At 39.3% G+C, this 13,867-nt stretch overlaps 2 protein-coding genes across 3 annotated transcripts; one reads left to right on the plus strand and one right to left on the minus strand.

Moving 5' to 3' along the window:
• The first annotated feature begins 910 nt into the window (after positions 1 to 910).
• LOC107823471 (tubulin beta-1 chain-like) lies at positions 911 to 3,948 on the plus strand. The gene is made up of 3 exons (XM_016650112.2): positions 911 to 1,396; positions 2,259 to 2,528; positions 3,027 to 3,948. Exons 1-3 carry the CDS (start codon positions 1,003 to 1,005, stop codon positions 3,704 to 3,706), a joined length of 1,344 nt encoding a protein of 447 aa, XP_016505598.2. The 5' UTR covers positions 911 to 1,002; the 3' UTR covers positions 3,707 to 3,948.
• A 477-nt stretch (positions 3,949 to 4,425) lies between these two features.
• On the minus strand, positions 4,426 to 8,483 carry LOC107793029 (oxalate--CoA ligase). 2 transcript variants are annotated; one of them, XM_016615300.2, is made up of 6 exons: positions 8,015 to 8,483; positions 7,391 to 7,847; positions 6,224 to 6,814; positions 5,179 to 5,282; positions 4,751 to 4,997; positions 4,426 to 4,574 (listed from the first exon to the last, which is right to left on the minus strand). In XM_016615300.2, the coding sequence occupies exons 1-6, from the start codon at positions 8,216 to 8,218 to the stop codon at positions 4,567 to 4,569; spliced, it is 1,611 nt and encodes a 536-aa protein (XP_016470786.1). In that variant the 5' UTR covers positions 8,219 to 8,483; the 3' UTR covers positions 4,426 to 4,566. The 2 variants fall into 2 exon arrangements, with proteins under 2 accessions (XP_016470786.1, XP_075084189.1); XM_075228088.1 differs by having other exon boundaries at positions 4,487 to 4,997.
• Between the last annotated feature and the right edge of the window lie 5,384 nt (positions 8,484 to 13,867).

Below are 13,867 nucleotides of genomic sequence, written 5' to 3' on the forward strand. Positions count from 1 at the left end.
CTTTCTATTTCTCTATACTGATGACAGTGGCAGCGCAACAAGCGACAAGCAACATGGATTATCCTGACATGTCCTTTTCATTTTCCAGTTGTTAAGAGTGAAAATCACGTTTCGTATATATGTATATCAGTTGCTAAACGCCGTTAGAGGGCCACACTCACTCAACATTGATTAGAATATGGCAATTCTGAAATATCCGATTTTGGAAAAGTATTTGTCCACACTTTATAAATATAAAGTAATTTAATTATAAGAGTCAGAAATTAGAGTGAAAATACATACTCTAGTATAAGTATGATTAAGTAAAAGTAATTCGTATGCAAAACACATGTTAGACCCATTCGGTGAGAAGATCATTTGTTTTTTTTTTAATACCTGGATGGTGGACAATTAAGAGTTTGCCTTCTATGATGTATCCAAATAATATACACTATACAGTTAGTTACTATGTTGTAGAGTACTCAATTGTTTATATGAGATTTAGAATTACAATATTTTCTAATTTACATCTCAATCTACATATCAGTTTTTAAATTTTTAAACAAAAATAAAATTATACTAATATTTAGAAAATAGACAAAAATAATAAGAATTACTACTCTACAATTTATGTAGAATTACAAAAATCAAAACATTTATGAAAGAATCATGGTAAATAAAAACTGTATAGTTCCAAAAATAGCAAAATGTCTCCTCCTTTCATTTTCAAATTACTGCTATGTAGTAGAACCAACTATACACGTACGGTAATTATTACGATATCCCAACGCACAGCAAAATTTTCGATACATTTCAAAATTCAAAGTTTCCCACAAAAACGAAACGTTTCCCCCACCGTTACAGTTAACGGCGAAAAAGCTCCCGTTTACTCGCGACTCTCCCATATATAAACTTTCCCTCTTCTCTGCTGCATTTCCCACTACACCACTAAAACCCTCACTGTCCTCTCTCCTACAAAAACACACAGAAAAATCCAAATCACTTCAAATTTCATCAGCAAAAATGCGTGAGATTTTGCACATTCAAGGAGGCCAATGCGGGAACCAAATCGGAGCCAAGTTTTGGGAAGTTATCTGTGCCGAACACGGCATTGATTCCACCGGACGGTATGCAGGAGACAATGATCTTCAACTCGAGCGGTTGAACGTTTACTATAACGAAGCGAGTTGTGGAAGGTTTGTTCCACGCGCCGTCCTCATGGATTTGGAGCCTGGAACTATGGATAGTGTCAGATCTGGGCCTTATGGTCAGATTTTCCGGCCCGATAACTTTGTTTTTGGACAGTCTGGTGCTGGTAATAACTGGGCCAAGGGTCACTACACTGAGGGAGCCGAGCTTATTGATTCGGTTCTCGATGTTGTGAGGAAGGAGGCTGAAAACTGTGACTGTTTACAAGGTAATTCATATTTCTCCTCTATTTCACTATTTAGTTGTCTATTAAGCGTTTTAATTCCGATTTTACTAATTTAATCTCTTTAATTGATTGATTAGGAATGTGTAGTATTTATTTGGAGAAACCGCTGGTTATTATGACAAATAATCAAGTGATATGTTACTTACCACTGTCATTCTGATGTTTTTTGTTATGATTATTTATTTTTCGCAATTTAAAATAGATTGTTTATTGTGCATCCTTTGGAGTGTATTTTGATTATAAAAGATGCGGTACCTGTTTGAATGAGTGCTTTGATCTAACTTAGGTTTCTTATATATTAGCGCATATGAAGTTTCAATGTGTTTGTATTTCAATTTTTACTGAAAAACGTCTTTCATCGTGGTAAGAAAATTTGTGTCTATTTTGGCTAAGTCGCTAGTTATGGAGAATAATTGAGTGATATGTTACTTAACACTGTAATTCAGGACGTATCTGTTCTTATTTTGTTATTTATATTATTTAGCTTGTTTTGAGCAACTCAACTATTCTCTTAATGGCTATGTGATGGTTGCTGCAATGGCTTGAAATCTCTTTGCTTGGTAAATGCCTTATTTTTGGTCCAGAACTAAGTCAAATGAAGAAGGTCTATGACTATGTAATGGGAATGCGCTTTGGATTTTGTAGATTCAGACCCTGCTTGCATGAGTCTTTGATCTAAAATAGATTGGGGTTTTTAGACCTTTAAAATGAATAAAAGATTGGGCTGGCTACCTTTAGCTTACATCTTGTGAATGCATTTTGTGCTCGAAGTAAAATACCTTGTCCACTAATAAGTAATCTGATATGTTAAACAAATGAATAAGAACTTTGTGTTTGATTTCAGGTTTCCAGGTTTGTCACTCTTTGGGAGGTGGAACTGGGTCAGGAATGGGAACTCTCCTTATTTCAAAGATCAGGGAGGAGTACCCAGATAGAATGATGCTTACCTTCTCTGTTTTCCCTTCCCCCAAGGTTTCAGACACAGTTGTTGAGCCCTATAATGCTACTCTCTCTGTTCACCAGCTTGTTGAGAATGCTGATGAGTGTATGGTGTTGGATAATGAAGCTCTTTATGACATTTGCTTCCGCACTCTCAAACTTACTACACCGAGCTGTAAGTTAACCCTTTTAAAGTTAGCTGTTCTTTTTCTAATGCAATCTGAAACTTGTGTGCTATATTTTCATAAATTTCATGCACCTTGGGTATCATCTATTTTGACTTAGAATACTCCATTAAATTTGAGATGAGCTGGGAAGGATAGGGTGCCATTCATTTATGTATGTGCTGTGCATGTTTTATGTTTCTAAATTTCTCATTTTAGCGGAAAGTTGATTTGAAGTATCATTTTCAGTTGGTTATCTAATTGCATTTAGATTCTTTACTATCCTTTTCAGTCAATATTATGTGCAAAAGTTTTTTGATTGTGTACGATTCTGGTTTTATGATCACTACATATTAGTGCTTGCCATCTTTTCCCTTTCTTTCATTTTAAAATTGTACTCGCCCCCTCTAATTTGGTGCATGAATTCTACTGCATGTACCATTGTTATTAATATACTTCATACAGTGGATTTTGTTCATTTATTTACTGATGGATGATGTTTGCCTCAGTTGGAGACCTAAACCATTTGATTTCTGCCACCATGAGTGGTGTAACTTGCTGTCTCCGCTTCCCTGGTCAACTCAACTCTGATCTCCGCAAGCTTGCTGTTAACCTCATCCCATTCCCCCGGTTGCATTTCTTCATGGTTGGATTTGCTCCACTCACATCTCGTGGGTCGCAGCAATATCGAGCCTTGACTGTTCCAGAGCTAACACAGCAGATGTGGGATGCAAAAAATATGATGTGCGCTGCTGATCCTCGTCATGGTCGATATTTGACTGCTTCAGCTATGTTCCGTGGAAAAATGAGCACCAAGGAAGTTGATGAACAGATGATTAATGTGCAGAACAAGAACTCTTCCTATTTTGTGGAGTGGATCCCTAACAACGTAAAGTCAACAGTATGTGACATTCCTCCAACTGGTCTGAAGATGGCCTCAACTTTCATTGGTAATTCCACCTCAATTCAGGAGATGTTCCGCAGGGTTAGTGAGCAGTTCACAGCTATGTTCCGCAGAAAGGCTTTCTTGCATTGGTACACCGGAGAAGGGATGGATGAAATGGAGTTTACTGAGGCTGAAAGCAACATGAATGATTTAGTTTCTGAGTACCAGCAATATCAAGACGCAACAACTGAGGAGGAAGGTTATGATTATGAAGATGAGGAGGAAGAACATCAAGAAGCTTAAGGAACTCGAGCTGTGAAGTATATTCTGTGCAGTTATGTAGTAATGGCTGCCGAGTTTTCTATTTTTGTTTGGGATATTGGAGTGCTATGCTGTTTGGCCACTGTGGTGGCACAATTACTGATTCCTTTGCATTGTAGTCGGTACTGCTTTATATACCTATTAGTATAGTGAAATCTTATGGAAAACATGTTTAGGTACTTGATTTGAAATATCTTATGGAAGATGGCTTATTTCTCAAGCAATATATGTTTTGTGCTTTAATTTTGACTGATTAGTGTCCATTATCTTGTTAATCAAATTATAAGTGCTAAAATGCAAGTTGAGTTCTGTTGGGATGTGTATTTGACAAGCCCAGCATTTTATTGTTGCTCCACTAATTGTTGGGTATACTTGCTTGGAAAAGCTGGTTATATTAGCTAGAAGGTTGTTACTGCCTACTGTACCTACACTTGCTTAGAAAAGCTTAATTGTATAAAGCTGTGTTAGTGTAACCCATATACATTTCTGTGGTGGCTAGTCATCTCCATTCGAGTCTGCCAATGAAACTTTGTACTCAAATATCATGGTATTGCTGCTTAAGGAGGCAGCAAAGAATTACTGACAAGACAACAAAACCAATTATTCTTAGAAACTGGAGTCTCGAATCTCGATAGGTTGTGTCGTTGGACGGCATACCAAAGAATAGAATATAAAGGGAAAAATGGAGTGAAATTGCACAATCGAGTAAAAAGACCAGAACCAATTCATTGTAAAAATATCTGTGTTTAATAGCCACTTCTACAGAGAAAAGAACTTTTAATAATTTTACCAAAAATAATAACCTACTATTGAAACATAACGCCCCCAAAATACTAGTCTTTTTAGTAACCTGAAAAGAAAAAGACAATCTTTTTAGTAGGTAGACAAACTTAGTTGTGCCACAACTAAATTCCAGAGGCACTAATGTCTAATTGTGATTCTGGGTGTTTTTTAGGTCTAATTCTTGGTTTCTCGTATCAAGTCGCTACCAGCAAAAAGAATGAGTATTTGAGTTATTACTAATACCGTTAATCTGCTTAAGCAATTGTAGAGACCCAAGTATATTTTTAAGCTCCAAACTTGGGCACTTTTGCAGTTGAGATCTGTCCGCGACAAGTCTTCGTTGAATTTTACCAGTTGCAGTTTTTGGAAGAGAATCGGTCATAAACACCTTTTTTGGGACCTTAAAGGCTGCCAGATTTTTCTTGCAGAATCCCGCGACGTCTGCTTCATCTATCTTTGACCCTTCTCGTGGAATAACTGCGCAGTTTATCTGTGAAAATGAATTCAACTAAATGAGACACTAGTAAATATCAACCCCACAAGAGAAATAGACGTCTAACAGAAAATAAAAAGTCCACATCGCTCGTTCGTGAAATGCATATATAGATTGAAACAAACAAACGAAGTCCCTTCATTTATGCAATGAGACAGAATTGGGGTCAGTTTCTTACCTCTTCACCATATTTGTCATCAGGAACCCCGAAAGCAACAGCCTGAGAAATATCAGGATGAGAAACAAGGACCGCATCCACTTCTATAGGTGATATTTTTTCCCCTGAAATTGTAAAATGGAAAATTACACACCAGAAAACAGCTCATGAGGTGGTCCAGCGATTTTAATACATTGGACTTGTCAAATTTATACCAGTCCCAAGATTCATAAGCTTACGACTAACTCTTCTTCCAGAAACCAACTGTTCCATTAGATTAGCTGTAAGATATTTTTTGAGTTTAATTCTTTAAGCATTTTCCTAAATTCTTTTTTTATATTGTTCTGCTGAGATCCCTTAAGATATACTTAGAGTAAATAGTGTTACAAGACAGGCTAATGGAAAAACGTATGTCTGGCTTTTGGAAAAGGACATTATCGAATGGTTGAAAGATTAGAGGTCAATATCATGAGCCAAAAATTGGACAAAATACGAAAATTACAATGGAGAAACGTTCTAGTAAGCTGTTACATCCTGCCTAATAGTAAAAGGGAGGTGCAAGCAAGTTTAATGCCGACTTAATCATAAACTTGGAACTAAAAATAGTCAATAAAATACTACTACTAATATTTCCATACAAATGTACTAGAATATCCTCCCAAAAACAATGACAAGTTCAAGAAAGAACGTCGATGCATTTAATTTCTCTATGTACTTTCTACAATTAAATCGATCAATTAATCAACTTTCTACAATCATCTATTCCGCTCTATTTGAATCTAGTTCATTCTAACACTTTGTTTTATGGATAATATTTTTTAAAATATATTTGGAAAATTCATGGCCAAAAATGATTATTTTAACTCACGTAAAGAATATAGTGCTTTTTTTTTTAGTAGTAAAAAAGAAACAAATCCAAGAAAGCATTTTCAGCCTTGACCAATACTAGTCATTAAACACCAAGACAATCATCATGCATTCAAGTTAAGCTCTTCAATAGAAGATCAAAATCACACTGAATCATTGATTACGAAAAAGAATTTATTACAAAGTATAAATAACATACCTCCACGGTTGATCAATTCCTTGATCCTTCCAACCAAATGCAAATATCCATCAGAGTCCAAGTATCCAACATCTCCAGTATGAAACCAACCAAACTGGAAAGCAGATTTATTAGCCTCAGGATTATTCTTGTACCCTTTAGTAACATTTGGACCCCTAATGCAAATCTCTCCCTTTGAATCAGGCCCTTGTACCACACCATTCTCATCCAATATTGCCATTTCTTGACCCACAGGTTTTCCTACTGACCCTGGCAAGTGTGGACCATTTTCAGGTAATGGATTTGAACACATTAAATGTGTGGCCTCTGTCATTGCATATGCCTCTAAAACAGGTGCACCGAATGCTTCTTCTAGCCTAGATAGTATAGATGGTGCTAGAGCAGCACTGCAACTCCTAATGAATCGGAGTTTCGGGTAAGCAGATTCGGGACTGCTCAAGTGGCGATCCAATAGGATTTGGTGAATAGTAGGCACAGCTGTGTACCATGTGGCGTTGTAATTTTTCATATCTGACCAGAAAGATGAAGCAGAGAATCTCCCAGATGCAGGGAGTGTCACAGATCCTCCAGCACCAAGTGAGCTCAGTAACCCTACAATTACATATGGCAAATAGGCTAATTGCGTCAAACTTGGGGAGGTTAAAATAGGTCCAATCAATAAACAAGTCATAATTCTAACATATTCAAAGTTTGCTTCGATCAAAATGAGTTGGATTAAGATGCGCCAATTAACGTGCCATAATCCTACATTTTCAGCATGATCAACCTCTCATTCTATTTTGTTTTAGTTTTCGTAAAAAGAGGTGAAATCAAATGTCTTTACGAGGTTAAGTTCTTCAAAATGCTCAATCTCCAAATTTGATCTTTTTTCTTAGATTAGAGTTGCATTTTGACTGGTCAAGTTACACTATCTTGATCTCTTTTGACACAATAGTTCAACCCATTGGGTAAAATCAACGTACGGTCATTGACTCAACTCGTTTAAACTTTTGACAGATTGGACTTGTTACCTAAGTTGCTCGGACTCCAAAAATGTTGCCACACCCGTGTCGGATTCTCCAAAAATACACTACTTTTGGAGGATCCGACACGCACCCGACGGCATCTTTCGAGAGTCCGAGCAACATAGCTTGTTACTAAAAAACTGATTGATTTTGTCACATTTACCTGCAATTAATCCATGGACATGAAAGAGTGGCAAAACGATGACTGTAGAGTCGGATTCAGTGAGTTTGTAAACCGATTTGATGTTGTTCACTGATGATACTAAATTGTGTTGTGTCAGGGGAACACCCTTTGGTCTGCTCGTGGTGCCAGAGGTATGGAGGAAAAGTGCAACATCGGACGGTTCATTAACAATCTTAGAAACCGATTCAGAATCTGAGAGCGGATTACTCTGGATGAGAGAGACATTAGAGTCGGAATGGGGCAGAGTCACAGCAATTTGAGGGACATTGAGCTTCGTTGCTGCTGCTTGAGCTGCCTCATTACCTTCCTTTGCAATTAACAACAGTTTGGACTCGGAATCTGATAAATAGAACTCGAATTCTTCGGACGTGTATGCTGAATTTAGTGGCGCTGCCGTGGCTCCAACTCGAATTACAGCCAAAAACATAATCACCAACTGCAAGAAAATTCCAAATATTAATTGTTAATACAATTAGAGACACATTTCTGATTATATCGATCAAATTTAACGTAAAGATAACCACTTTAATTTATAACCAGTTGACAATATGTGTTTATTAAATTATATACATATTTACAGTTCATAAGCTTAAATATATATACCTCAATGGTATTGGGAAAGGTAAGAGCGACGACATCACGGGGCTTAACACCAGCAGCAACAAGTTGAGAAGCGGCATGTTCGATAAGTTCATGAAGCCTTGCATGTGTTACATCGAATTTCCCCGAAACAGATATAGCCCGACGGGTAGGGAATTTTGCAGCAGTATGTTTCAGAAACCCCGTGAGTGTCAAATTACTTTCCATTTTCTTTTTTTAACAAAAGAATCAACCCTTTTGGAGTTGATATATATTACCAGCCACAAGAAATTAAAGAAGAAGATTAAATACTAAGAGAAAAAAATGAGATGAAAATATGCAAATGATGGGCAAGGCATATATATAGAGTAGATGCTAAGAATAAGAAGTAAGGTAGCAAAAGCAAAAATCGTTTTGGTGAAGGCGAGAGCAGAGGTATAGTATGACAAGTGGCAGATTCTTTTTGGAGAGTGCACACACACATTTCCTCGATATTCTCACCTAGGATTACGCTGTGTCCGTTAGAAGAACGATTGTTGTGGAAGTGACGTAAGTAGAAGCAAAATAATTGGGTGAACTGAAGATGAAAGGGAAAGCACACATTTTCATTACAAGCCTGGCTACTCCAAATGTTGCAACGTGAAACTTGTTTAAGACGAAGGACAAAAGATTCAATAAAAGAACCTAATTTCTATGTTGCTTTTTAGTTTTATACTATGCTTTCTAAAAAAAAAATAATAAATTGTTTCAAATATATTGGAAATTCTTTAACTATGAATTTTTTATTTTATTCTTAATGAAATGCTCTTGTAATCATAAAAATACCATGATACCAAATGTTTTATAGGTAATTTTAGAGTTTTAGTATATGTTATGTTGTGAACCAGGTAGAGTCAAATGCTCATAAGGATGCTTACCAAGTTGGCACGAGGGATGATAGCAAGGAGCGCCAAAATGACACTACGCGTAGAAGCACGCGCGTGAGGAAGATTCCAACAAGGCTAACAGATTTCGTAGTGGACAAGGGCTGAACACGTGATTTGAGAATTTGCTGGAAATGAGAGTTAGTTAAATAGTCAGTACCACTAAGGAATAGCCATGCAATATGTGGTGTGAACCTTCTTATTTTCCCATCTCAATATTCTTCTAATTTCTCATCCCCTTCTTCTCAGTCGTTCTAGTTTCCGGTTATTGTTATTTTTCAATTTGAGTCGTTGATGTTTTCTTTCATTGTTACTTAGTTTCCTTATCAATCAATACAATTTAGTGGTGCTGAATTAATACTGCTTCATTGGTGCTTTCATTGAGAGACTATTATGTCGGTTGACTCAAAACTCAAAGCCTCCGATGGCCTGCTCGCATCGTCTTCATCGGATGCAGATATTCGTGCTGCCATGGCTAGCCAGCAGTTGGTGATACATGATCTAGTCACTCAGGTGGCTACTCTCACTACTCAATTGCCGTTACTTGATGTTTTTGTGCAGGACCCAGTGGGTTTTCCTACTGCTTCTTCAAAGGGTTCTTCTCCTCTTCGCCACAAGCCGGTGCCAGTGGAGTTCGATCGTTTTCATGGTGACGTGCCGGAGGCGTGGGTCTTTCAGGCTGATTGTTACTTCGACTTCTATGGTATTATTGAATAGGAGAAACTCACTATTGCCTCGTTCTATCTTGATGGCGAAGCTTTGGAATGGTACATGTGGCTTTACCGGAACAAACAACTCAGCGATTGGATCAGTTTTACCGAGAAATTATGCAGCTGCTTTCGTAAACGCCATGTCCAGTCACCTGTCGGCCGGTTATCAAAGCTCCGCCAGACTTCAACAGTGGCTGAATTTCAGGGTCGTTTTGAGGCTTTGTTGAATGAAACCAATTCGTTGCGGGAGTGGTACTTTGGACCAGGCCATTACTTTGGCCCATATGCATGAACAAAGGATTTTATCGTAAAAGGGGCATGTTCGACCCACTTTTGCCCGCACCCAGCCCATATTACCCACTACTAATCATAACCCGCTTTCACCCAATCCTTCTTCACCCACCTTGCCCGCAGCTCCTTCTCCGGCTCCACCTGCTCAGTTATCTTTCAAACTGTTTACCCGAAAAAAGGTACAGTTAAAATTATATGTAGTTTCTAGACAAGTGAACTAATTTGATCCTGAAATAATATAATAATCAAAGAACTACACAGTACTTAGCCTTGGAATGTAGATGAAATAACAAAGATAGTGATTCCGTGAACATGGTTTTCGAACACAGCAATGATGAGATCAGAAAGCAAGAGAGTGAAATTGTATAAAGCTTTGTATAGAATATAGTATATATTCTTGCCAGAAAATTCGTGTCCTTTACAATGGTAACTGAGCTCACTATTTATAGTTATGCCTAGGAAAAAAGGTCCTAGGATTATACGCTTCTTTAATACCAATTATGAGGGTCATTGATGAAGATATAACGTTGAGTGTAAATGTTAAACTCTTTTTAACGAACCGTCACTCTTAATGCTATAGAATATTCCTTAGTAAATGCTACCGGGCGCAGAGCATTTAATACACATGAACGTTATCCGTTTCGGTGACAAGCGCAATGATTGCGTTCGGTCTTCAGCCATTCTATCTCGGATTCCACGTGTCCTCCTTTTAGTCAGTCACGTGTCATATCATATTTTACCCTATACAGATAGTCCCCCTACTTTTCAGTGACATAACTTTGTATTACTGAGAAGTTGGTAGAAATATCTTTTTGGCAGAAATTACTATAATTCCCTCTGAAGGTCTCTGACGGTTGATTAGACGCACGTCTCTCCGCATTTAATGCCCCGAACATACGTTATCCCATGATTCAACATAACTTTTGCCGATTATCGAGGTAATAATGGCCATGAATTTAGCCGCCAAAATTTTACTTATACGCAACTTTCTTTTCCTTTGCGTTTCACAATTGCTCGAGCTTCTGATTTGCATCCCTGTTTTCCATCCTTTTTCTAATTTTCTTCAAACATAAACTCTTTTACCTTCTTCTTTTCCAATGGCTTCTTCCTCCAAACATGGTGGTTCTACAAAAAATAAGAACAAAACCGAGGATTCCATTCCTCTAACAGTGGATTCCATCATCCCAAGAAGGCTTAGTACTTTGAAGGATTTTGAATTAAAATTTCCTACTGCTAACCCTCGTACATGGGTTTTTAGTAGGTAACCTTCTTCGATTCGTCCTTCCAGTATTCCTGCTGTGAAGGAGGACTACCGCTGTAATGAGTTGGAAATTATTACTCCTGATCTATCGGAGCGAGTAACCCTTCCCAAGGAAGGTTTTACATACTTTTTCACGTATCCCTTTACTTTGGGTGCATTTTCTTTGAGCGGAGAGCTTGATTTCGTGATTGCGGCGTTTTGCCTTCGCTACCGGTATATTTGGCACAGGTAAGTCCTTCAGTGTGGAGGACGATCGCCTGCTTCCGACGCTTGTTCCAAGAAACTAGGGAGGAGATAACCTTAGCTCATGCGATGAATCTCTATTCCCCCAAAATCTTCCGCGGGGGAATGATAAACCTTTGCAAGTGTGGCTACCATGCTTTATTGTCTAGCATGGATGATGACAACGATCGTGAATGGATGGAACGGTTTGTTGCAGTTTCCACCAACGACATTATTCCGACAACAGCTTCATCCTTTTCGGTTGATTGGAACCGCACTCGTAAGTTCTTTGTATAATATTCCTCTTACTAGATATTCTTCTATGGCCATATCATCTTTTCACCCTTCGTATGTTTCAGCATCTCGATGGCTCCCACCAGTGGTGGAAGGTTTGAACCGGTGGGTTCAGAAGATTTTGGATGTCACAATGCCCGAAACTTATTCGTGGAAAGAACTGGCCCTTAAATACGGGCGGAAGGCCAAAATTATGGTAACTCTAATTTACCTTGCCTTCATTTTTGTATATGAAGAACTTGGTTGTACCCTTCTGACTTTGTTCGTGGAATTAGGTGTACCTGCGGGTTCTGTTGTTGTCCCCGAGGAGGACGTTCTAGCTGATCCTGCTGATGCAAGCTGCTTCAGGAAGCACTTACTCGAACAGGTATCTCCGGGCCTGTTTCGGCTGCAAATACTTCTCCACAGAGTCCCCGACCAGAAGATAAACAAATAAAGAGAAGATGCTCCTCCGCGGCCGGGGAAAAGAATAAAAGGGCAAAGGTTGATGCCCCCGGATCATCTCCAGTGGCGATGATGACTGGTCCTCCTTCTGGGCCGGTCGCAGACACCGTAATGATTGATGATATTGAAGAAGGTGTTGATGATGGAGCTTCTTTACACAGAAGGCGGTGATCCTTATCATCTCAACAAGATGCTCGCCCTGTTGAGATAGTTACACCAACTAAAGACGATGTCTCGACACTTCAGGGAGAATTTGATTTGGTAGAATATGCCAACTCCTGTTTTCGGGCCCCAATTGCTGCAACCGGTGCTGCGGGGCTGAGTACCGGGTCCTTTCCGTCTTTGGTTGGCGAGCATCAAACAACCAGCATTGCATTTGATGCAGCTGCTTCTCACTCTTCAACTCCATCAGCTTCATCTCTACCTTCACTAACACCAACAGCTGCTACATTATTTCTATCTTCGTCTACTCTTCTACCAGCGGTTGCTACACCATCTCCATCGGCCGCACCTGACCATGAAGAAGGTGTTCCTCTTCCACAGTCCCCAGCTCATGGGAACTTGGGGAAAAATTATGCTACTCCTTCTGAAGATCCACAAAGGAGGAGGAACATCACTCTTTCGGTCTCTACCGGGTGCAACCTGCTATCGCTGCCAGTGGAGATTGCTAATTACCTTAAGCCTTTGGCTTCGGAAAAGGTTTGGGAAAAGATTCAGACACTCTCGGGAGAGTGTTTGTTGAACAATGCTATGCATAATGCCGCAGCAGTACGTTCCTTGCTTCCTCTATTATTTCTTCTACTTTGAAGGAATGTATTCTAAATTTTACCTCTTCTTATTTTATAGGCCAACTTTCTTGCTTCTGAGGGCCTTCAAAGGTTGATTCGTGAGAAGGAAGAACTTACTTCTGAACGGGATCAACTTTTGGCGGAACGGGACCAGACTGTTCTTCGCCTCTCGGAACTGGAAACCAGGGCAACTGAGGCCGTTATTTTGGAGGCTTGTTTGCAGCAAAGCGAGCAAGAAGTGGTAACCCTTAGCCAAGAAATTGGGCCGCTGAGGGTTAATTTTGATGAGGCCAAGGCCAAATGGGCAGAAGTCCAGAATGCCGTTCTTGCTGCAGCCGACCATGAGGCTGCCTCCGCTGAAAGAGTGATTAACTTGGAGGCAGCCTTGAACTCCAAAAGTGAAGAGCTTGCTGATACAGAGGTGAAACATGGCCAGCTAGAAGAGAAGTACAGGAAAACCATTGAGCATAATAGGCTCTTTAGTTCAACTGTCCGCGAGCTCCACGTCAGCCTTAAATCTGCTAGATCCACCTGGGAAAACCTTTCCACCGTGGTTACTCAACTCAAAGAAGAACTCAAGCGCCGAGCGGCTTCCCTCATTGTTGGAAAAACTTATTCCATGTATAGCATGAGGAGAAAAACCTTGGAAAAGGCCAAAGATGGTATTATTGACATTGATGCCGAAATTGCTAAGGCCCGAGAGCTTGAGTTGGATGCAAAAAATGGACTCCCGGCGCAGTCTGATGCTCTAGGTTCTTCTGATTCCAGTTCTGAGTTTTCGAAAACTGAAGAAGGATCGGAAGGAGATGAGGCCAAAGACCAAATTAGGGCAAGCGTTAAGCCATCGGCGGAACCACCTACCCTTCCCGGCAATGCGGATATTTCTCTTCCTCCTGACTCCGGAGGCGCTGCAGTCTAGCTTTTCCTTTCTTTTCCCATTTTGT

The sequence above is a fragment of the Nicotiana tabacum genome, chromosome 13, assembly GCF_000715075.1.
Source record: "Nicotiana tabacum cultivar K326 chromosome 13, ASM71507v2, whole genome shotgun sequence".
NCBI lineage: Eukaryota > Viridiplantae > Streptophyta > Magnoliopsida > Solanales > Solanaceae > Nicotiana > Nicotiana tabacum.